At 40.3% G+C, this 25,672-nt stretch overlaps 1 protein-coding gene across 1 annotated transcript in view; it reads left to right on the plus strand.

The window, feature by feature from the left end:
• The first annotated feature begins 9,202 nt into the window (after nt 1–9,202).
• Nucleotides 9,203–25,672, plus strand: part of CMPK1 (cytidine/uridine monophosphate kinase 1) — a 36,110-nt gene continuing 19,640 nt past the window's right edge. Inside the window, exon 1 of the mRNA XM_044238185.1 lies at nt 9,203–9,434. Within this exon, the coding sequence (XP_044094120.1) occupies nt 9,264–9,434 (171 nt within the window). The 5' untranslated portion in view covers nt 9,203–9,263. The remainder of the gene's footprint in view (nt 9,435–25,672) is intronic.

Below are 25,672 nucleotides of genomic sequence, written 5' to 3' on the forward strand. Positions count from 1 at the left end.
ATTCTAGATGGACTTGAAGGTAAAGTAAACATGATTTGATTAGAGATTGAATTTAGGATGTAAAAGAAAGGGACTTTGGGTGGGACCCTCATGATTTATAGTTTTCTTTAGAACTGCTTTAAGATATCTGAAAGAAAAATGTAAGATGATATTAGACAAAAAGGAAAGGATGAACATAACATATAACTCCCTACCCTTGTTGGGTAAGCAATAGTGTACAGCATGGAAAGGAGGAGAGGAAAGAGTAACTATACACTGGAGAAACTTGACCAAAGCTACTTCAGCCAGGTGATCAAGGCCGACATTAAATAGTCATGTGATGTTGATAGTATGTACATTGGACATGCTGTGTTAAAAATGGCACTTTAGGGGCGCCTGGGTGGCTCAGTCGTTAAGCATCTGCCTTTAGCTCAGGTCATGATCCTAGGATCCTGGGATCGAGCCCCGCATCGGGCTGCCTACTAAGCGAGGCGCCTGCTTTTGCCTCTTCCACGCCCTCTGCTTGTGTTCCCTCTATCTCTCTGTCAAATAAATAAATAAAATCCTTTAAAAAATAAAAAAAATAAAAATGGCACTTTACCTTTGTGGTCTTCCTTTCAGTAAACTAAAGACCCAGTCTTATCCTGAGAAAAACACTGGATAAATTCTAATAGTGGGAATCCTATAAAATACCCGACCTCAAAAAATAGCCAAGGTTATCAGAAACAAGGCAAGTCTGAGAAACTAGCTGGGAGGAGCCTAAAGAGAGATGACAACGAAATGTAATGTAGCATTATGGATGCAATAATGGAACAGAAAAATGACACTAGGTTAAAAACTAAGAAAATCTAGGGCCGCCTTGGTGGCTCAGTCAGTTAAAGGTCCAACTATTGATTTCAGCTCAGGTCATGATCTCAGGTCATGAGATCAAGCCCTGTGACAGTGGAGCTTGCTTAAGATTCTCTCTCACCCTCTCCCTCTTCCCCTCCTCCCCAACCTCATGCGCATGTGCTCTCTCTCTCTCTCTCTCAAAATAAACAAAACAAAACAAAAACAACAAACTAAGAAAACTAAATAAACTATGGAGTTTAATAAATAATAATGTACCAATATTGGTTAATTAATTGTAACAAATGTACCATACTAAATATAAGATGTTAATAATAAGGGGAAACTCTGTGGGGGGGGTATATGAGAACTCTGTACTAAATTCTTAATTTTTCTATAAATCTAGAACTGTTCTAAAAAATAAAGTCTACTTTAAAAAAAAGGAAGGGGGAGGAGGAGAGTTGAAACATATGCTAACTTTTTAAGCAACAACAATAAAATAAGATGTCTTCTTTTTGCTTAATAAGAACTCAAATATAGATAAGACTCCAATTTTTTTTGTTAAAGATTTTATTTTTTTATTGACAGAGAGAGATACAGCGAGACATGGAACACAAGCAGGAGGAGTGGGAGAGGGAGAGGCAGGCTCCCCACCAAGCAGGAAGCCCAGGTGGGGCTCGATCCCAGGACCCCAGGATCATGTCATGAGCTGAAGACAGATGCCTAACAAGACAGACGCCAATAAGTCTCCAATTAAACATCTTATTACCACTGGATTCCTAAGCAGAATATACACTTAATGATATGCATAAATCAGATATATATGAATTAAATGAACAGAAAGGTAATTACTGACTTCATTTTAGGATTGGAATGACTCAGCCTCATAGTTAGAACAGCTTAGAGGTGTCTAAAGGGCCTGGTTCCCTAGATATTGAGAACACTTTTTGAATTATGTTATAATGTAACAAGCACTGGCTTTGAGGAGCTGGCCTCAACTCTGCCATTTATTTCTCTAAGATTGACTTTCCTCATATGCCTATTGCACATTATTACAGGAAAGAGTTAATGAATGTGAAAGTTAATTAAACTTAATTAAAAGAGTACCCATATATTATTATTTGTCCAGGTGTATTGACAATTGACAGTGTTAATAAATGACCAACACGTTCATAGAGATTAAGGGTATTGATTTGTTAAATCAGTGAATAGGCTTAGTGAAATAAAATCTACAAATGCTATACCAAGGACCTGCTGCACACTAAGCCTTGTGCTTGATGGCACAGGGAACTGGAAGGATCTGACAAACAGAGTAAGGAAGGCACGGTTTTAAAAGTGGGATAACAAGAGGTAATTATCCAAAGCAAATATGAATTATTTTTAGATTGCAGGCAATTTAAATAGACTGAACAAATACTATTCTTTTTATCTCTTCTTTGATCCCTATTTTCTAAAATTTATATCATTTCAGGACATTTTGGAATTGCTCTGGTTATGGGTCCCTACAGAGAAAAGCTACCAGCCATACTTTTCAATTTTGCAAGTGCTTTAATTTGCTTCACAGAGGATTGTTTCTAGTATGGCATACTTTTAAAAAATGCACAAGTTTGGGGTGCCTGGGTAGCTCAGTCATTAAGCATCTGCCTTCGGTTCAGGTCATGATCCCAGGGTCCTGGGATCAAGCCTGCATAGGGCTCCCAGCTCAGCAGGGAGCCTGCTTCTCTCTCTCCCACTCTCCCTGCTGTGTTCGCTCTCTCCCTGTGTCTCTCTCTGTAAAATAAATAAATAAATCTTTGAAAAAAAAAATGCACGTTTGTTGCTCAATGCTGTAACAAGAAAAAAATTGTAAAGAGAAATGTTCACCCCAAATTCTACATCTTAACACATCAGTTGTTCTTATTTTTCTTTATTCCCTTTCAGTTCCTGTCCACATGACATAGTCTTTATGATTAACCTGGGTAAATGTTTGATGTCATAAATCCTAGCACGCCTTCTAGTAGCCTGGCTGAAGGAATTAAAGAGATATTGTTATTACCAGGAACAGGGAAGTTGGAATTGGTTATGAGCTTTGTTAATTTCTCCAAATACCAATTTTCCCTTTCTCTGTTTACACTTCTGAGCTCAGCTAGCCTGCTGCTCTTTAAAAACAACTGTAGGTTTGCTTTTAAGAAATACCATATCATTTAGGGGGGTTGTTAAGCTGTCAATTTGGGTAAAATTCCTTTGAGACTCTTAATCTGCTTGGGAGAGGTAAATACAACAATTGATGTGTCCAGTCAACTTATTTTACCTTTTTTTTTTTTTTTGGTAATCTCTACACCCAGTGCAGGGCTCAAACTAATGACCTCAAGATCAAGAGTCATATCACCTGCTCCGCCCACTGAACCAGCCAGATGCCCCTTATTTTACTTGTTTTTTAAAAAGCTTGGATTGTTTGGAATGAAGACAGGAATGACAAAATAAGACACATAGGTAAATTCTCTACAAGTATTTGCTTACCTGAGTTGATGTAACATCATCTTGATTTTGCAGGCGAGGAAATTATAGGTCTAAACATTCTACCCATGTTTGCAGTTAATAAGCAAACACACTGTAAGACCTGTCAAAGACAATCTCCCTTCACTGTTCAGCCTGGTGTTCTGCAGTATAGACCTGAATGAGCTCAGCTGACGCACTCCCAAAAGGTTAGGCATATTGCCTGTTGTCAGATTTACCATATTAGCTCTTTTATTTTTTTTTTCTTTTTTAGATTTTAATTATTTGTTTGACAAAGAGAGATACAGCTAGAGAGGGAACACAGGCAGGGGGAAGTGGGAGAGGGAGAGCAGGCTTTCCACAGAAGCAGGGAGCCCGAAGCAGGGCTCGATCCCAGGACCCCGGGGTCACCACCGGAGCCAAAGGCAGATGCCCAGCCGACTGAGCCACCCAGGCGCCCCATATCAGTTCTTTTAAAGACCATGTTTCCTTTAACAAATGTTCTCAGAATCTTTTTTTTTTTAAGATTTTTTCTTTATTTATCTGACAGAGATCACAAGTAGGCAGAGAGGCAGGCAGAGAGAGAGGAGAAAGCAGACCCCCTGCAGAGCAGAGAGCCCAATGCGGGGCTTGATCCCAGGACCCTGGGATCATGACCTGAGCCGAAGGCAGAGGCTTAACCCACTGAGCCACCCAGGCGCCCCTCAGAATCTTTGATAAGAGGTTCTTTGATAAAAGAGGAGATCTAATATGCAAATATGCAAATCTAAGTAACAGGAATCTTCATTTTAGAAACTCTATTCAGCATCAGGTGATGTAATGCACCAAGCATCCTTCCAGGAAATAGATCACAATATAATAGATGGCTACAAAATATAATAGATGGCTACAAAGGCCCGAATGCAAAGGGTATGACCTGCCACCCCCGCCCCCTTCCAATGCTACCACATGCCATGTCTTTGCTTCATCACCCAGACTAAGCCTAGAAACTGGTTCCTAAGTATATTCAAGAAAGGTGTTTTTGTAACTACAGGGAAGTAGCCACCAAAAACCAACATAAGAAAAACTTGAGTGGCAGCAACCAAAGTAGTCTAAATCTTCCAAGGACTTTGGAGTACCTTTAAGAGAGTGAATCATGCTGTAACAATAACAGGTTATCATGCTGTATAAAAAGTAATTAGACATAATGTCTTCCTTCCAGAAGTTTTGTGTGGAGATACACAACATACCACAGTAAGACAACAGAAGTAAAGGAGGGAAGGAGTAAGTGTGTATGGGTGATGGTGATATGTGTAGAAGAACAAAAAAGGGGCATCTAACCCAGTCTTGGGAATTTAGAGAGAGCCTACTGAAGGAGGTAAAATCTGAGCTGAATCCTGAAAAATGAATGGCACATACCAGCAGAGGTATGTATGGTTGGTCGAGAATGGGAAAATGAAAGAATGGGAACAGCTGATCTATCTCTAAAGGGCAATTATGATAAATAGGACAGATAAGTGATGACAAGGCTCTATTTTTTAAGCTCCGATAGAGTTCACTAGGAACATAGCTATACCCTGGAGATAATATGCATACACTGAATATATGCCCCAAAGACCTAAGATACTTAAATGATAAATGAACACATATGGGTAGGAGTGTGTTTCGAGGATAGGGCTTGTTATATGTCTTTATGAGATCAGTCTTTTCATCTGTAATAGAACTAACTTTGAAGGGCTTTTGTGAATATAACACTTTTTATCATATAAGGAGTCTGTATTTTTAGAAAGAATGCAGATTTAAAGCCATATACACCAAGTTTGAATTCGACTTTGTTATCTACTGCCTATGCGGTCTTGAACAAAATACTTTCATTTCCTGGCTGTTTCTTCACCTGCAAAATGACAGTACTAATGTCACAGCATTATGAAGATTCTGTAAGGCAAGGCTGATGTGTAACCAACACTCACTTAGCAAGACCAGTATTGGTGGTTAAAGTAGTGAATTATTTTCATATGAGTTGGTTACTCACTGGTTACTCAGTGACTTACTCCAATGAGCACTTTAAATGCCCTCCTCCCCTCTCCTGAGACTCCAAGGACCTCTCCATGGTCCAGCAATTAAAGGGTTGATGCCTGGCATAGCAAATCTTGGCAAAGAAATCTACAGATATTCTGATTGCAGTGATTATTAAACAGTTTAAATATCATCTAAAAATTAGGTAAGTGAAATAAATGCCTGGTACTTAGTGGATATTCAATAGATACTCATCAAATTTATTTAATCTATGACTTCCAGTCTATGGGTTTGTTGGGAAATGGCCCTCTACTTGGTGAAATCCATTTATCTAATATATATTTATTAAGGCATATTATTATTGAAGGTTTGGTTGTTTGCATCTAGTCGGAACTCCTTCTTTTCTCTGCCACCTCCGAGGAACAGGAGCACTGATCTAAGGCTTAAAAAAAGTGAACCCTTTGGGGACACATTAGAAGCAAGATGCTAAGAGTTAGATCTTTCACTGTGGACAAATAGAGGAGTTAAATGTTAAAGCATCAGAGTAGCAAGGTGTCTTTTATGAATCCTTGACTTGGCCCCAGGGGACTTCCTGGGTGTGGTGACATGGGTATTTTGGAAAAAACTCCTCCATGTTAATCCTCTTTCTACTCACAGCACACTCACACTGAACATTCCAGGTCACCAATATGGGGCAAAATGGGGCAGGGGAGAAGAGGGGCAGGGTTCCCACATAAAAAATTTCATGTTGTAAGCTATTAAGTTTTGGGGTTAGTTTGTTATGTAGCAATAGATAACCAGTATAGGCCCAAAGAGCCAACAAGTAATAAACTGTTCTTTAGCCTAGCCTTGTTCTTCCTGGAAATAACTCCCTGGAAAACCCTTGGCAGGAATGGGTATATGAGTTTCACTTTTTGATATATTTCCACAGCAGTATTTTCCTTAGTTGTCTAGCACAGTTGGCACAAAGAGCTGGGCAAGATATATGATAATAAGTGTCATAGTATTCCAGAAAGACAGAATAAGTCCCTGCATCTTGCCATATATGATATACAATGAGATTTTAGATCCAAACTCCTGTGTGAAGTCCTTATTCTGGTGGACTCTATCATGGAGCAAGAAAGACAACTGTTTTCTCTATGATCTAAGGCCTTCACTAAAAGCATGTGAATAGCTTCCTAATCCCCTTTGTCATAGACTCCATATCCTGAACATCTTTTAACTCTAATTGCCAGAAGAGATATAGAAGACACTTAAGAGAACATACACAAAGGAAAAGTAGGCACATTTGCTCCAATATGGCCTTTTTAAAACTCCTACTAGTTCTTAGTATTATGACCAATTGTTCTTGTGTTAAGCTGACTTATGTCCTAGCTCCTCCTTCCCAGGGGTGCAGGGGCTCAATAAACAAGTAAAAAGAGAGATATTGCGAAGGAATATGAGTAAGCTATTAATCATAAGATGTCTCTAGCTGTGATTTGAGATATTCCATTCCCTCTTCCATGGTGGGAAGGAAAAGGTAGAAATTATGGAAAGGAAGGAAGTAGGAACCGAAGGTAGAAGGGATAAGAGAGGCAAAGAAAGAGAACAGGGTGGGGAGAAGGACAGAAAAAGAGAAGTAGATGGGGAGAATGGGAGAAAGTTTGAAATGGGAAAAGAATGGGAGGAGAGACCGGAATAAGTAAAGAGAGAGAGACAGAGACAGAGAGGAGGGAGGAAGAGGAGGTAGGATGAGATGGGGGCGGGGGGCTGGAAATACTGGGTGAGAGGAGAGGAAAGTAGTAGAGGGGAAAAAGACTGGGGGTAGCCAGACAGAGGCTATATCAAACCAATTAGATAGCAAACTCCTGTTTGCTGTCATTTACCAACTTTGTCACTCTATCTTCAACAACTTTGTTCTCCTTTCATAGTTTCTCTCTTCACTCTAATGCTATCTGATGTAAATTTCTCCTCGGATGACAAATCTAACACCCTGGCCACTCAGTTCCAACCACAGGGCATGCTCTTGTCTCAGCCTTCTCCTCCCTCAGTCTCACCCGGCTTGGGCTCACCCTGAATCTCAACAGCAACAGCAACATACAATCTCTGAAATCTCAATTCCAAATATCCCACTCAGAGCACTGGCATCTGTACTACCAGTTCACTTGCTCAAAACCTGACTGCAGTCATTCTTCAGTATTGATGCTTCTAATACCTTGGCCCCCTTCCTGGCTCTCCTCCATGTCCCCCTCATATTCCCTTAAAATGCCATCATTTGCTTTCTTTATGGTTTTGATTTCATATACATCATTGCAAACATGCTTATGCAAACATCATGCTGCTCTTCTCTCCCTCTGTTGTGCTTGCTTGGCAAAACCCAACAATGGATGACCTCTAGAATCTGTCTTCTCTTTGCCCGCACCTGAACAAAAACCTTCAAATTTAAAATCCAGGATCTCAAATACCAAGTGCACTCTTAATATTGCTCAGAAGTCCTACAATTACTTTTCTTCAGAAACTTTTCCTGTCTTAAAAAATGTCTATTTCATACCTTCTCTCCCCTCAAACATCCTACCTCAAAATCTTTTCTTTAGCTGACATCGTCTTTTCTTTATGGAGAAAATACAATTTTCAGACAGGAACTCTTCCTACTTTCTAACTTTCCTGCAACTGTGCCCTTCCTGCAACTCCTGTTGCAAATTAATGTCTTTGTCTCTGAAGACAAATTTTTAAAAAAATATTTTTAAAGATTTATCTATCCACGAGAGAGAGAAAGTGTATGCATGGGGGGAGGGGTTGGGCAAAGAGAGAGGAGAGAGAGAATCTCAAGCATACTCCCCACCAACATGAGCCAAAACCAAGAGCTTAACCAACTGGGCCACCCAGGCACCCCTGTCTCCTAAAAAATTTTTAAGTCATCTAAGGCCTCCATTTGCCCCTTGGAGCCCATCTGATTTTTCTTCACAAGGGTTGCCTGTCTCCCTTTCTATCACATCATTCCCAGGAGCTTAGACACAAGCTCTAGTACAGCACTGCCCCATAGAACTTAACTGTAGTGGATATGTTCTGTACGAGTACTGTCCAATACAACTGCCAGTACCGCTTGTGACCATTGAGCACTTTAAGAGTGGTTAGTGTGACTGAAGAACTTAATTTTTACTTCTATTTAATGAGATTTTTCTTACATGCAGGCAGCAGAGAAATGGAGTTGTATGTAGTTAAGGGCTTCCCACTGCAATTAGAATATAATCCCAACTCCGTTCCATAACCAAAGGCCTGTGAAAGACTTGCCTGGGCCTACCTTTCCCACATTCCATTCTCTGCCTCATTCTCACAGCTCTGGTCTCTCCGTCCTTTCCCAGTAACAAGCCGTTTTAGGAGTTTTTGCATGGGCTTTTCTTTTTATGGGACACTATCCTGGTCTTTACTTGCTTTTACTCTTTCCTATCCTTAACGTCTTGGGTTGTCACCTCTTCAGAGGCTTTCTCCAACTACCGTCTACAAATCACAACTACCCCTTGTTTTTCTTCCTCTTTTTCCCTTCAAAGCCTTAGCTCTTCCTTCCTTTCTTCTTGTCTATCATCTCTCTCCTGATGTTGGCTAGTCCAGCTCGGCTTCTTCCCCACCGGAATTTAAAACTCCTGGCGAGCAGACAATAGGTTTTCTCTCGCGTGAGTCGCGTTGCAGACGCCAGCACAGACCTGCCACACACGGCTATTGATGAAGGATCTGCGCCCTGGACGGACCGCCAGCGGAGGGATGAAGGAGCTGGCAAAGGCGCGAGCAAGAGAACAGACGCGGACCCACACGGAAGCAGCCAAGCGCAGCCACTTAAGGAGCAGCGGAAGCCCCGCCTCTTCCGGCCGCGGCACGGACACCTCGGCAGCCACGGCTGCGGGGCCGCGGCGGGCGCCGACTCGGCCCGCCCCCTTTCCCCCGCCCCGCCCCGCGCCGCCGCCGGCCGGGCCGCTGTCAGCTCTCCTCAGCGTCGGGCCGAGGCGCTGTGTATGCTGAGCTGCTGCGGCCGCAGGCTGCTGCACGTCCTGGGCCTTAGCTTCCCGCTGCTGACCCGCCGGCCGCTTTTTCTCTGCCCTCACCGCCTCATGAAACCGCTGGTCGTGTTCGTCCTCGGCGGTCCTGGCGCCGGCAAGGGGACCCAGTGCGCCCGCATCGTCGAGGTGAGGCCCGGGCAGCTGGCGCGCTCCCTGGGCTTGACCGGACGCGGGGTCGGCCTGTCCCGCCGCGCCGGGCGGTCCGCGCCCCCCGGAGCCGCGGACTAAGCGAACTACGAGTCCCGGCGACCATTGCGTCGCCCGCGCGGCGGTGGTCGAAGGGTCCTGAGGCGCGCGGCCTTTCGGGACTCGTAGTCCACGTCAGCCCGCCTCGGGGGCGCCCTGAATAGAGGGGGACCGCTTGGGGTCGCTTTGTTCCCGCGCCCCTCTTTCCTTACAATTTGGGGACCAAGTTCGTCTCGAGAGTGGGCTGGGAGGGGGATCCGGGAGGATCAGCCTCTGGGGACTCCCGGCACGCCGAGGTCAGTGTGTCGCTGGTTGTGAGGAGGGTGAAGGCAGCGGGTGCGTGGGTTCAGGTTTGAGGCAGTGAGCGCTCGCAGCTGTCTGGAGGGGAGACCGGTTTATCCACTCCGCCCCTTCCCTCAAACCCTTTGTAAACATCTCCGCTAACCTAACCCTGGTCTTAATCTTGGAAAGGAACCCCGGGGGACAGGGTGTTGCTAAAGGTCTTCTGTGATCCGCCCGGAGCACTTTTCTGGCCTTGTCAGTGGCAGTACCAGCTCTGAGGCTCAGCCCGGATTCGTGTGGTCGAAAAGCCGCGGAGCAGAGTAGGAGTTCAAGCTTCAACCTCTGGTCCCGCTGCCAACTCACGCTTTTGTCCGTGGCCAAGTCACTTCCTCTCTTGTCTCAGTTGCGCTCTAGACCGTACGAGGATCTCCACCCTGATTTAAACTCCATGTAAAATACCTCCCAGCTCTAAAATTGTGTTTCTTTTTTTGTTGTTGCTTCACGACGTGTTCAGGTTACCGGTTCAATTCTGTAAATTTTCAAACAGATAAACGTGGTTAGCTGCAGTAACACTGTGAGGAGAAAGGCTTATTGGAAAATCTGGGGAATGGTATTGGGAGTGAAGGAAAACAGGGTATGTAGAAACGAGAGGCGCCCAGTGGTGCTGTGAAACACCCAGACAATCCTTGTGAAACTCGGTGACCACAAAAGTTTTGACCCAGAACTCTAAAAAAATGCCCTCCTCTGTTCCAGGACGTGGCTTATATTAGCTTTGGGCTTTCATTCCTCTCCTACGTTCCTACAGTCCACGCCTGTCCTCTATTTTATTCTCTAAAGAGCATCCAAGGCGAAGTGGTAACAGCTATTTCATTACTGTTTTACAGCTGTCTTAATAATTCCTGATCATTTTTAGGAATGAAAGTGGGACTAATTAAACAAAAAAACTCCACATAAATATTTGGCTTCTTATTTTTGTTGGTTCTTTTAACTTTTTAAGACAAGTGGCAATTGAATGATTTCAGGTTTGTTTTTTATTTTTTATTTTATTTTTAAAAAGATTTTATTTATTTATTTGATAGAGACACAGCAAGAGAGGGAACACAAGCGGGGTGGGGGGGCGGTTGGGGGTGGGTGGGAGAGGGAGAAGCAGGCTTCCCTCTGAACAGGGAGCCCCATGATCTGAGCAGAAGGCAGAGGCTTAATGACTGAGCCACCCAGGTGCCCCTGTTTTGTTTTCTTTTGTTTTTTTGTTTGTTTGTTTGTTTGTTTGTTTTTGTTTTTAATGTCTGAGATGACTCTTACATGTATATAGCCTAATAGGGGAAGGAGAAGAGATTTCAGAGCCAAACAGATATGGGTTCAAACCCTAACTCTGCCATTTACTGTTTCTTTTCTTCTTTTTAAGATTTTATTTATTTTTAAGTATCTCTACGCCCAACATGGGGCCTGAACTCACAACCTGGAGATCAAGAGTTGCATGCTGTACTGACTGAGCCAGCTAGGTGCCCCCCATTTACTGTTTCTTTAGACCCAGGGAAGTTGTTACTTTTAGCTGGCCTTCCTCTGTGAAAAGAGAGAAATAATACCTGTCTAGCATGGTAGTTGTGAATGTTAAATGAGATAAAATAGGGGCACCTGGGTGGCTCAGTGGGTTGAAGCCTCTGCCTTTGGCTTGGGTCATGATCACAGGGTCCTGGGATCGAGCCCCCCATCAGGCTCTCTGCTCAGCGGGGAGCCTGCTTCCACCTCTCTCTCTCTCTCTCTCTTTGCGTGCCTCTCTGCCTACTTGTGATCTCTGCCTGTCAAATAAATAAATAAAATCTTAAAAAAAAGTGAGGTAAAATATCTGGCACACATCGATGCAGATAATTTTTTTCCTCCATTTTAGACTTCCTGTTCTGAATTTATGAAGTTGGTTATTTCTATTTTGAAGTAGTATTACTTTAAAAATTTGTTTTTGATAGCTATATTTGAATGCATTTAAATATTTTATTTCTGAATCATAATGTGGCTTTAAATATCCACATCCAAACTAATAATACTCATATTACTCCACTGCTTTAAAAATAATCTACACATTCTGTAACTAGTATTTATTCTTTACTCAGTTCAGTAATGACTGATAATGTTTTAAACCTGTTAATTATCAACTCTAAGATTTCCATAATTAAATGTTTCCTAATGTATTATTCTTTAATATTTTGGCAATTATATAAGCTTAAGTTGTTTTAAACTGTCATCTTCTTTCATGAAAATAGTTGCTCTTGATTCCAGTGGCCATAAACAATTAAGTTAATTTCTACAAATTCCATATAGTTTATACTTTAGCAATTGCTGTCTCCTAACTGACTAAATTGAACAATGGAATGTCTATGAACAGTTAAGTCAGAGGTGTCCACCCCCCTCAGGAGTCTTTTGTGTTTTGACTCAATTTTTTATTTCATAGGCAAATATAAACTGAATTTTAAACAACTATAATTCTGGGGACTAAGTTTTTTTCTGTAAGGAAAAAGTTCTGTAACTCAAGGTTAAATTCCCTATCATGCCAATGCTAATTTAGCTTACAGGGTACCTGAAATGTAGCTGAAATAAATTTGGGGAGGTGGGGAATTACACTGATTTCCAACTCAGGCTGCCAGAAGTGCCTATTTGGGCCTGGCTGTAGAATCTGAGACTATTCGGTCCTCCAGTATCCTAGGACACTGCGGTTAGTGATGAGGGTATAACAGGAGGGAAGCTGGATTGTAGGTATATATGTATTTATTATCTATTTCTTTCTTTTCTCCCTTCCCTCCCTCCTTTTCCTTCCTTCTTTCCTTCCTGGTAATGAGTTTTACCTCTGCTACTTACTCTCCCAGACCTTGAGGAAGAAAAGGCAAATCTGCTGCAGTATTTTCTGAAACTGTTCTGAACTGGGATGGGTGGATTTGAGGGAGATTTGGGTTTTGACTTTGCCCATTTATTTGTACTGGTCTTCCTCAGTTTTATTTTCTAACTAATTGTTTCTAAATCTGTGTCCTCTTGTACTCAATTTGTTTTTGAAAATTAGTGGTTTTCTAAATCAGTGCAATCCTTTCAGAGTTAAGTGCTTAGAGTTATTGTGGAATAACTTGTTACTAAAAAATGGCAGGGATACTGTGTCATTTTTTTAATTTCTAAAATTAAGCTTTATATTGTTTTGGCCCAAGAAAAATTTTGGTGCCATAACCTAAATTTGTCTTTCAAAATAACCACAATTTTGCATGTGTTAGCTGGAAGGATATTTAAACCTCCTCTCTCTCTCTTTCTTTTTTAAAATGTTTTTTATTTATTCATTTGAGACAGAGAAATACAGAGAGTGCATGAGCAGGGGGAGAGGGAGAGAGACGCAGGCTCCTCGCTGAGCTGGGAGTCCCATGCAGAACTGATACCAGGACACTGAGATCATGACCTGGGCTCAACCATCTGAGCCACCCAGGTGCCCCTTAAACCTCCTCTCTTTTAAAGATTTGCTTACATAAACAAATTATGCTAAAGCTGATCTCAATGCCAGATTGCTTTCTTTAGTACCCCAAAAGCATTCTCGTCATCTTCTGTGTCATAACTTTCTCCATGGACGATGTGGGTAACTCGTACTTTGTATGGTCTTCCTACCTACTGTGCTTAGAAATTTTGGGATGCTATTAACTTTAAGCATGTAGAAATCAGAGAGTTGATTTTATTTGCCATTGTGTTTTCTAGTGCTGAACATTGTGCCCGGCACATAGTAAGGGCTTAGTAAATACTTTTTGAATTAGTAGTTTTAGAGGATGCTGGTTTGTCCTAAGATGTGAAAAGTTTTAAAATTTGGTCCCCAGGGGGCGCCCAAGTAGTGTTAGCTCTCCCAATTCCAGGACAGAAATGCTTGTATGAGACCTAACTCTGCCATACTCAGATTTCTTTTTAAAGATTATTTATTTATTTATTTGACAGACAATGAGACAGGGAATACAAGCAGGAGGAGTGGGAGAGGGAGAAGCAGGGTTTCCGCTGATCAGAGAGCCGGATGCTGAGCTTGCTCCAAGGACCTGATATCAGGACCTGAGTCCAAGGCAAACACTTAAGGACTAAGCCACCCAGGCACCGCTAAGTTTTGTTATGTAACACTTCTGCCTACTCTCCGTGAATAAATGGTATGGTTGTGAAAATCTGCTGACTATTCTAAAATATCCAAGCTCCTGATCACAAATCGCCAAAGCAGATAATGGCTCATAGAAGAAACTTGATAGGAAGATTTACTAAACATTCCCTTGTTTAAGAATAAGCCTTTCTCTCCTTTTGGGGGGACAGGATAGAGTAAGAGATAAGTTGTTTTTTTTTTTTTAATAATAGAAAGTTTAAATTATCTGTAAAAGAGTCCACAGAATTCTTGACTCTTCTGAAGTACCTACCTACCACCTTTCTATTAAAGGTGGTTGTAACTTAGAATTTTTTTTTTTCAGTTAAGAACTTTTAGGAGGGGAGAATGTATTGAGATATTACCATCACTACTTTTGAAAACTTTCTTTTTTTTTCTTTCTATTTTAAGTTAACAAAAGTAATACGTAGTTGTTTGGGAAAAGTAAAATCCTCTCTAATTCTGATGCCACTCATGTTAGCTCTCTGGTTTTTACTGCTTCCCCATCTCTTTCTCAATATTCTTAAAAATAAAAATGCCAGTGTATATATATGTATTTTTTTTTTTTTTTACCTCCAGATGGAATTCTTCTGTTTTCTACTGAATGTATCATGGATATCCTTTCAGGTCTTTACATGTAGATTTAATTCATTTTTTTTTTCTTTAAAGATTTTGTTATTAGAGCATGAGCGAACGAGAGAGAGAGAGCGCACGTGAGAGCGAGCATGAGGTTGGGGAGGTGAGCAGCATGCAGAGGGGGAAGCAGACTCCGAGTTGAACAGGGAGCCCTATGCAGGACTCTATCCTAAAGACCCTGAGATCATGACCAGAGCCAAAGGCGGACACCTAACGGACTGAGCCACCCAGGCATTCAATTTAATTCATTCTTATTAGTAGCTGTAGAATATTCCATAATATGCATGTTTTATAGCATGGTTTTACCATTCCCCTATTGATGGACATTCAGGATAGTCTCCAGGAATTATTTTGCTATTGCGAACAGTACTTCAGAAAACTTCCTTGTAAATATAACATTGCATATGGATGCTGTTTTTGTAAGTAAAGTACCTTAAAGTAGGATTGTTCAGTCAGAGGATGTGTGCATTTTTTATTTTAATTGATAATTGTCAGAATACTTCTCAAAGACATTATGCTTACTACATTTCTGTCCGCAGTGTATGGTTCTTTATTAGCACAGGATGGTTATCAGTCACTTTCATTTTTGCAAACTGGTACATCTCCTTTCTAAAGTTTTTCTGAGTAAATTCCTCATTTTTTCAAAGGTGAAGAGGCATAATTTAAAAATATCCTTTTACTTGTCATTTATTCAGAAAACAGTTTTTTGAGAGCTGGGCACTGTGATTGTTGCTGAGATGAATAAAGCACAGATCCTTCTCTTAAAAGCTTTTAGTTAGTGTGGAGGCAAGGAAGTTAATCAGTGACTTCTACAGAATAGAGTGGTAAATCCTGTGATAGAAACGTACTAAATCTACCATTTAGATAAGGGACATTTAAATTTCAGTCCAGTGGGTCAGGGAGGTCTTCCTGGGGGAGGTGATATTTCTGAAATCAGTTTTGAAGGACAGTAGGAAAGAAGCAGCTGGGAGGTGTGGGGGAGTAGAGAACACTTAAAGCAGAATTACCCTTAAAAAAAAAAAAAAAAAAAAGCAGAATTACCTTTGAACAGGGTAATTGGAGGTTTCATTTCTGAGAAAACCTATTTGAGATTGACCCAGAAAACACTTCCTGAATGCAGACTGTGTGCTGTATCTGTGTATGGGGACACAGGCTTCTTGAGGCTTTCACTTTTGTAAAGATAGATGCACACTTAACAGAATTTTATGAGAAAAGATATGAAAAACTTATGCAAATATTCAAGTTTATATTACATTTAAAAAAAAACTGTTTATCTTGTAGTTCTTCCTTCTGAGTTATTGTAATGTCTTCAAGGGTGGGGACCCTGGCTTTTACTCCTTCTCCTACCTGGTGTTTGAAATGCTTGCTCATCTTTCAGATTTAGCTTGTTACGGAGATTCCCAGACAATCCAGTTAATGGTGCCCTTATAGTGTCTCAGTAATTTTTTTCACAACTACTCTAGTCCAAAATAAATATCTAAGTTATATTTGTTAAGTAATTAGATCTGAACAATACTTAGGTATTTTCAAACAACTTGTGATCTTTGACCACAGTTCCAGACTTACACCTTCCTCAACCCTTGGAATTTCCTAACTGTTGAGAGTTACAAAAGTGTTTCTTGTTATGTTGATGAGGTAGGGTTTGGACCCCACCTAAGGTGGGGGTGGGGTGCTGGTTGACCGGAAAACCAACTGTATGATCCGAGGGTTGGAACTTTTAGTCTCACCCCTCCCCTTCACTTCCAGGGAGGGGAGGGAGCCTGGATGTTTAATCAGTTGCCAATGGCCAGTGGTTTAATCAATCATGACTATGTAATGGAAAAAAATGAGGGCGGGGTCAGAGAGCTCCTGGTTTGATGAACTCGTGGGGAGTCCAGGGGAGTCACCTGTCTGTAGAGGCACTGAAGCTCTGTGCCCTTGTGCTGTGCTTATATCTGGCTGTTCCTGAGTTATAACCTCTTCATAGTAAACCAGTGATCTAGAAAGTAAAATATTTCTTTGAGTTTTGTGAGCCATTCTAGCAAATTAATCAAACCCAAAGAGGGGGCTTGGGGCCCTCTAATTTATAGCCAGTTGGTTAGAAGTACAGGCAGTACCTTGGACTTGGGACTGGGCTCTGAAGTGATTGTGGTGGGGGGCAGTCTTGTAGAGCTGAACCTTTAACCTGTGGAAGCTATGAATCTCTGGGTAGAGAGTGTCAGAATTGAGTTGAATTTTCACACACTCTGATAGTGTTTGAGAATTGTGTAAGGGAACCTGCCCCTCAAATTAGAATTGGGTCCAGGAACCCCAAAGACTAGCCCATGAGACCATAAACTCCATATGGGAGGAGAACCCTGAATTTCTGATTTACTTTCATATTTTTAGTGCCCAGCACAATGTCTGGCATAAATTGATGCTCAGTGAACATTTAAGTAGATTTTGAAGTAGATTTTGAAGCCATTCAGATCTGCCCCTTGATGAGTTAGTTAAATTTTTGCTTCTTAGTTTCTTCCACTGAAAATTTGGGGTATTAATTTACTTTTCATGGTGATTATGAGGATTAATTAAAAATGTCTGGCAGAGTGCCTAATACATGTTATTATTACTTCATATATGTTAGCACACCCCCCTCCCCTTTGCCTACTCTGTGCTTATCCATAAATAGTCAATGAAGGAAATGCTTTGAGCAGTGTAAGTAGCTATACTTTGTGTACATTTTGGTACAGATAGATACATTCTTAGTCATTAGACTGAAGAAAAATTGAACTGAAGGGATATGAATTAATATCAAAGTGTCATACCTGTGTGTTGTCTATTGGGCAATATGTAGAGTTCAGATTCTAGAGTCAGACTGCCTGGGTTTGGTTTTCATCCTAACATCTACTGTGTGTGTGCCACCTCAGCCAAGTCATTTAATCTCTCTGTGTTTAAATTTCCTCATCTGTAAAATGGGAATAATTATATAGTATCTACCTCATAGGGGTGGTGTGCAGATTAAATGAGCTAATATTTGTAAAGTTCTTAGAGCAGTGCCAGGCACGTAGTAAATCATACATAAATGTTAGCTGTTTTTATTATCATCATCTTTTTTTTTTAAATTTTATTTATTTATTTGACAGACAGAGATTACAAGTAGGCAGAGAGGCAGGCAGAGAGAGAGAGGAGGAAGCAGGCTCCCTGCTGAGCAGAGAGCCTGATGTGGGGCTCAATCCCGGACCCTGGGATCATGACCCGAGCCGAAGGCAGAGGCTTAACCCACTGAGCCACCCAGGCGCCCCTATCATCATCTTTTTATATCTCCCTCCCCCATCTGCTTTCTTTGACTTGATTGAGACACCCACCCCCATTTACTCCCTTCTACTTTGGTGGCTCTTCAGTCTGTTCATAATGATTGCCCTAGAAATTTTAAGCATACATATTATTTAACTTAAGTCTAATATTGATTAATATTTTTATTCTCTCTCCCCGCTCCTAAACAATAGAAATGCTTTAGGATGCTTAACTCTATGTTCCATCCTGTTGTTTTCCAGGATTTAAATACTGCAGTGATTTTTTTAAATCCCTGCAAACGATGTGTTAGTGTTTTATAACAGTGATGTAATGTTTGTAGAATAACTCACATATATACCAATTTGTCAATTCACCATCTATTTTTGCATCTCAGAACTTCCTTCTTTTTGCCTTAACAAGTTTCTTTAATCAGTATGGGCTTGTGGTTAGGAATTGTTGCTGTTTTCTCTGCATGGTAGCTTCTCTTTTCTGGAAGCCACTAAAATTATCATCCTTTTGGGGTTCTGACTTTACAGGGAGCTCTTTGATCTGATCTCCAGTCCTATTTAGGCCTAAGTCTTTGTCCCCTTTTTCCAGTTTGTGGGCCATTAAATCCCAGGTTCTAGCCATCAGATTGGGGGTGGGAAAAGACCTCAGGGCAGCCACAATTTTAGCAGGCACTCACTCTAGATTTGTGCATTCTTGATTTAATTAAATCTGAGTTACTCTGGTTTTCTACCAGCTCCCTCATGCATTGAAAAAGGATAATACACACACACACACACACACACATACACACACTACACACACAGGTGTGTGTGTGTGTATGTGTGTGTGTGTGTGTGTGTGTATACATATGTGTATGTATGTATATATACGGGGTGCCTGGCTGGCTTAGTCAGTAGAGCATGAGATTCTTGATCTTGGGATCATGAGGTAGAGCCCCACATTGGGTGTAGAGATTACTTAAGAAAATAAAGAAAAAAAATGTTATAAAAAATAATCAATTTGGGGTGCCTGGCTGGCTCAGTCAGTGGAGCATGTGGCTCTTGATCTTGGGGTTGTGGGTTCAAGCCCTATGTTGGATGTAGAGCTTATTTTAGAATGAAATCTTTAAAAATACACACACATACACATATATCCAACTACATGGGTTTGCTATGCAGGGAGGAGTTTCCCTGAATGTACATATATATTCTACCCACATGAAAGTTAGATGCCTCTACCTAAGTCTTAGCGCCTCTTCAGTGTCTGTTCTTTCCCTTATCTGTACTCTCTTTGAAATCTACTTGATGTATACCCCTTGGGTTAAAGTTTCAATGACAATAATGGGTTACTCTAAATGCCACATTGTAGTTAAGATGCTAATGGAGAGAGGACTTCAGTGACTGTGGACCTCCAAGTCACACAGGAGTACAGTATTTTTTTCTAACGATTGTCCTGAATTGAAATTCAGAGCACTTCAGAGGAGTTCTTTAGTAGTGGGACTTTTAGATCTTAGTAAGAGAGAAGGGGTGAGCTTGGGTGATAACTGTCTTATTCATGCCATGTTGGCCTAATCACGCTGACTCATGTTAACCTTAAAGCTAATACTTTTAGCCCAATTGCCTATGTAAATGTATTTGCTCCAACATTTCTATTGCTTTAACCTGGCAAATCAAGAACATTTTTATAGACTGAACATGTGATAAGAGCATCTAGAATTTAATAAAGAACAGGTGTGAGTAGACATGTTGTTTGCCAACAGTTTTATGATGCCTGGTAAATAAAGCTAACAAAACATTACTTTGGCAAAGGAAAAAGCACCAGTTGTTACCTACCATTCTCAGAAACTTTCTTTTTGAAGGACTGGGTCCCATGAGTTGCTTTCTATGCCTGGTTTCCATCAGTCTTCTCTAGAAGACCCAAAAGTTGGTTTTATTCATCATTAGGCTGTATCTTATATCAACAAACAATTAAATATGTTTTACTTTGGGCTACATAAAAGACTGCTTCCCTGCTCACTCTGTGTTTGGAACTTCCATGATGTATTTATCACTGGTGTGTGCCATCGGAAAGTATTACGTGTTTAATTTAACCGATAAGATTTACCTTTATAACTATGTATGATTTAGGTAGATAACATGAATTAATATTTTCTTGGTGTCTATAGGGAGTAGAGAGACAGCCCAGAGGCTTTGATTATGTGATTGGGAATTGACTTAATGGCTAATACAGGTTGTTATATAGTGGACAGCTTTATTTGCTACTTACTTAGTGATTGTGAGGCAGGTGGTAAGTGGAAATGATAATGGTGTCAGAAACGGTAGTGGTGTCATAAAGGCAAAAGTAAAGCGAGGGTTGTCAGAATCTGGCTGAATGGTGTAGATAGGCCCAATATGCCTGGCTCTTTGTGTTTGGATAAACTTCTCTCAACCCCATGCTAGGATACAACCGAATGATAAAGTACATCAAATTTTAATTTCCTTTTTAATTTCTACCAGGAGATTCTGTTATTTAAAGGCAGTAAGCTGCTTAAAGGCAAAAGACGGTCTCCAGGTCTGTCACCTAGACATTGCCCTGGATGCCCACTCTGGATTAATAGTCAGACTTAGGTTCAAGTACTGGTTTCCTCTCCACTAACTGGCAAGTTGGTTTATTTCAATGTTCCCTTTTGTAAAAGGAGGGGTGTAGAAGTAGGTGGTCTTCCAACACTGAAACATTTGTATCCCAAGGACGTAAGTGTTAGATAGTATGTGTTAGATAGTGTGTAATCCAGTGCAGTCATATTCAGAGGCAAATTATCCAGTCATTGTCAATATGTATACTTTCTGTGCCCTTCGGTGCTGTATGAATTGTAAGGGCCAAGGAATTGTATTTCAACCAATTCCCGAGGATTTCATGGTTACATAGAACTTCGGGCTAGTAACAAAGAATGTGTAAGGTGGGAAAAGGAATAGCTTTCTGAAACAGAATTGTGTGTATGTATTTTTAAATTATAAATATGTAAGAATTGTGGTATTAGGGTCAACTTTCTTACAGTACCCCATAGAATTAGAAAGCATGTGGACTTTGAAGTCAGACGTTGGTTTGAATCTCAGTTTACCACCTGCAGCTGTATTCGCCAACTTTTCTGATTCTGTATCTTCATTTGTAAAGTGATGATAATGCCAACCTCACTGAGTTGTTAGGAAGATGAAATGAGGTGATGCTTCTACAATGTTCAGCACAATACATGATGCTGAGCGTGTAGATGGTAACATTTATTATTTTATAAAAGATCTGTAGGAAAGAGATAAAGTAATTTAGGTAAAAGTAGTTGTGGGAAGCATTATTGTCATTGTTTGCTATAATACAGAGAGTGATTGCTCACACTGATCAGTTTATAAATTTTAAGAAAATCTGGCACAGTATTTTAGAGTCTACAGAATATGAAAGATCTTTGTGCTTAGAGAAAATACTTGGAGTTAGCTTACATTTGAAAATCCTAGAAAGGTGGGATGCCTGGGTGGCTCAGTCAGTTAAGCATCTGCCTTTGGTCAGGTCATGATCCCAGAGTCCTGGGATCAAGTCCCATGTCAGGCTCCCTGCTCAGCAGGGAACCTGCTTCTCTCTTTACTTACCCCCCCCCCAACTTGTGCTCTCTCTGTCTCTTTCTCTCTGACAAATAAATAAGTAAACCTTTAAAAAAAACCTAGAAAGGGTGAGTGGATTTAAGGAAGCTTATAGGATAAATGCTATTTATGTTCAAAATAGATTATTAGATACCAAATGGAGCTAATGACCTGATGATGGGTTAAGTGTCATAAGCTAGTACTGTATGTATATCTTAACTGTCCTGTTATTAAAGATGCACATAATTCTTATTTTGATTAATTTTTTATTATGCAAGTAGTATAGACACCTTATACAAAATTTAGAAAATACAGATACATAGAAATAAGAATATAGGGGTTCCTGGGAGGCTCAGTCAGTTCTGCCTTTGGCTTCAGTCATGATCAAAGGTCTTGGGATCAAGCCCCACATCAGACTCCCCAATCAGTGAGCAGTCTGCTTTTCCCTCTCCCTCTACTCCTCCTCCTGCTCATGCTTTCTACTCCTTTCTGAAGTAAATAAATAAAATGGTTAAAAAAAAAAAGTATAAAAATTACCAGTATTCTTACCATCCAGAGAAAGCTACCACCAATCACTATTTTTGGGCATATTCTTCCAGACATTTTTTTTAGTAGGTTCAGGCTATCTGGAAACCTGCTTTTTCACTTATAATATTGTAAACATATTACCATGTTAATAAATATACTTTTATCATATAATCTATATAACAATATACCATATAGATGAGATAAGTTATATATTTAACTTATTCCGTTTTGGAAATTTTGTTGTTTGTAATTTTTCCGAAATTATATATATTTTTAAACATTTTATTTATTTATTTCAGAAAGAGAGAGGAGGGAGAGCATGAAAGCATGAGCAGGGGGAGGGGCAGAGGGAGAAGCAGACTCTCCTTTGAGCAGGGAACCCAATGCCCGGCTTGATTCCAGGACCCCAGGATCATGACCCAAGCTGAAGGCAGATGCTTAACTGGTTGAGCCACCCAGGTTCCCCTGTGTTCTTTTTTTAAAAAAATAACTTCATTGAGGGGCGCCTGGGTGGCTCAGTGGTTTAAAAAGCCTCTGCCTTCGGCTCAGGTCATGATCTCAGGGTCCTCTTGGGAGCATCGGGCTCTCTGCTCGGCAGGGAGCCTCATTCCCCCACTCTCTCTCTGCCTGCCTGCCTGTCTACTTGTGATCTCTGTCAAATAAATAAATAAAATCTTAAAAAAAAATTTAAAAATAACTTCATTGAGATAGAATTTATGACCAAATAATTCACCCATTTGAAGTGTATGTAATTCAGTGGTTTTGGTATATTACATTGTTAATTTTTTTTAAATGTGGTAAAATACAACCAAGATTTCTTATTTTAACCATTTTAAATGTACAGTTGAGCAACATTAATCCCATTCACCACTTTGTACAGCTGTCACCACTTTTCTAAAACTTGTTTGATACACAAACAGAAACTGATATACACATAAGTCCCCGTTCCTCTCTTTTCCCAGTCCCTGTTAACTTCTGATCTCCTTTCTCTCTTTATGAATTTGCCTATCTTGGGTCCTTCATAGAAATGGAATCCCAGTATTTGTCTTGCTGTGTCTGGCTTATTTCACTTATTTCACAGAGTACTGTTTTCAAGGTACACATTAGCATTTTTCAGAACTTTCTTTTTATGACTGACTAATGTTTCATAGTATGTACATAGTATATTTTCTTTATCCATTTATCTGTTGTGGGACAGGGCTGCTTCCACCTTTTGGCTATTGTGAATAATGCTGCAATGAACTTTGGCATGCAAGCATCTGTTTGAGTCTGTTTTGAATTCTTTTGGGTAAATAACTAGGAATGTAATTGCTGGGTCATAGATGAGTTCTTTAACTTGTTGAGGAGCTGCCAAACTGTTTTCCACAGTGGCTATTAAAATTTTACATTCCCATCAGCAATGTAGGAGGGTTCTAGTTTCTTTACATCCTTATCAACACCTAATTAATTTTGGTTTGTTTAATTATAACCATCCTAGTAGTGTGAAGTGGTATCTCATTGTGGTTTTGATCTATATTTCCCTAATGACTAGCATAAGCATCTTTCTTGGACTTGTCAGTCATTTGTATATCTTTGGAGAAATGTCTGTTCAAGTCCTGACCCATTTATTAATTTAGTTGTCTTTTTGTTGTTGAGTTATAGGAGTTCTTTATTCTAGATATTAAACCTTTGTCAGATAGATGATGTGCAAACATTTTATATTTAACCTTTTGAGCAACTGCTTGACTTTCAAAGTGGCTGCATCATTTTACATTCCTACCTACAGGGTATAAGGGTTCCAGTTTCTTGATGTACTGGCCCACACTTCTTATCTGTTTTTTTTGTTTGTTTGTTTTTTTAATAGTTTTCCAGTGGGTGTGAAGTGGTATCATACTATGGTTTTGTTTTCCATTTCCCTAGTGATTAATGATGTTGAGCAGCTATCTCATACTTACCAGGCATTTGTATATCTGCTTTGGAGAAATGTCTATTTGGATCTCTTGTCCCTTTTTTCATCTTTTTCCAGAATATTGCATTTTAAAAATTGTTCATTTTTTGAATTGGATTATCATTTTATTATTAAGTTATAAAGTTGTTTACATATCTTAGATATAAGTCCCTTACCCAGATAGATATAGGATTTGCGAATATTTTCTCCCATCCTGTGGATTGTCTTTTCATTTTCTTGGTAGTATCCTTGGAAGCACAGTAATTCTTAATTTTGATGAGGCGTTATATCTTGCCCATTAGAACATATGGTATGCTTTCTATTGCCTATGACTGATAAATTAAAAGACTGATAAGTGGGATGCCTGGGTGGCTCAGGCGTTAAGCGTTTGCCTTTGGCTCAGGTTATAATCCCAGGATCCTGGGATTGAGCCCCTCATCAGGCTCCCTGCTTGGCGGGAAGCCTTCTTCTCCCTCTCCCTCTGTGTGTGTTCCCTCTCTTGCTGTGTCTCTCTCTGTCAAATAAATAAATAAAATCTTTAAAAAAAAGAAATACTGGTAAGTAAGTTTAAAACTAAAAAAGAGGACAGTTGGTAAGTATGTCTTGTGCTTGGGACTGAGAACAGCGGGTAGTGGTGGATGGAAAGGAAGAGTGGGAGTAACAGATTCTTAACTACTTTCTTGACTGATTCTAGGGCGTAATTGAGTCCAAGTCAAGTCAGATTAGTGAGGTGGGCGAGAGAAGTTGCCCATTTTGCAGATGGTCTCCAGCATTATTTCTGTTGTGTAGTCATGGCAGGAAAAAAAATTTGCTGTAAAACTTCCCAGACGTTTACCACTTTTTCCATTATAGGAAGAAATTAGACCTTAATCAAGAACTGGGAGTCCCTTATATTCTGTTCTACATTATAAAAATGGGTACAGTCATCTGTGGCCAACATTGAATTCCAGGCGCGGCTAGGATTTGATAGCTATGCCATTAAAAATGTGTATTCTTAGGGGTGCCTCGTGGCTCAGTTGGTTAAGCAACTGCCTTTGCCTCAGGTGATGATCCTGGAGTCTCAGAATCAAGTCCCGCATGGGGCTTCCAGCCTAGAGGGATGTCTGCTTCTCCCTGACTTCTCCCCTCTCATGCTCTCTCTCTCTCTTTCAAATAAATAAATAAAATCTTTTCTTAAAAAAAGTGTATTCTTAGACTGATTTTTATTGATGTTGTGCACAATGTTACATTAGTGTCAGGTGTACATAGTGATTCAACATCTCTATAGGTTATGATGTGGTTATCAGAAGTGTAGTCACTATACAATGTTATTACAATATTATTGACTATATTCCCTATACTGTATCTTCTATTCCCATAACTTATTCATTCCATAACTAGAAGCCTGTGTCTCCTACTTCCCTTCACCTGTTTTGCCCACCCCCCTTATATTTGGCAACCATCAGTTTAGTCTCTGTATTTGTAGATTTGATTTTGCTTTTCGTTTATTCTTTTTTTTGGTCGACTTTTAGATTGAGCAAAATGTAATGAAACTAAACTTTATACTCCCAAATTGTAAAAACAGGTACTATCTTTCGAAGCCAAATAAATAATAGCTTTGGGATTCCTGGGTGGTTCAGTCGGTTAAGTGTCTGCCTTCAGCTCAGGTCATGATGGAGTCCCACATTGGCCTCCTTGGTCCACGGGGAGCCTGCTTCTCCCTCTTCCTGCTGCTCTCCCTGCTTGTGTGGTCTCTCTCTCTGGCACATAAATAAATAAAATCTTTGAAAAAAAATAACAGTTTTGCTCACACTTTCTTCTTTTAGCACAGGTTGGTGGACTAAAA

The sequence above is a fragment of the Neovison vison genome, chromosome 2, assembly GCF_020171115.1.
Source record: "Neovison vison isolate M4711 chromosome 2, ASM_NN_V1, whole genome shotgun sequence".
Classification (NCBI taxonomy): Eukaryota; Metazoa; Chordata; class Mammalia; order Carnivora; family Mustelidae; genus Neogale; species Neogale vison.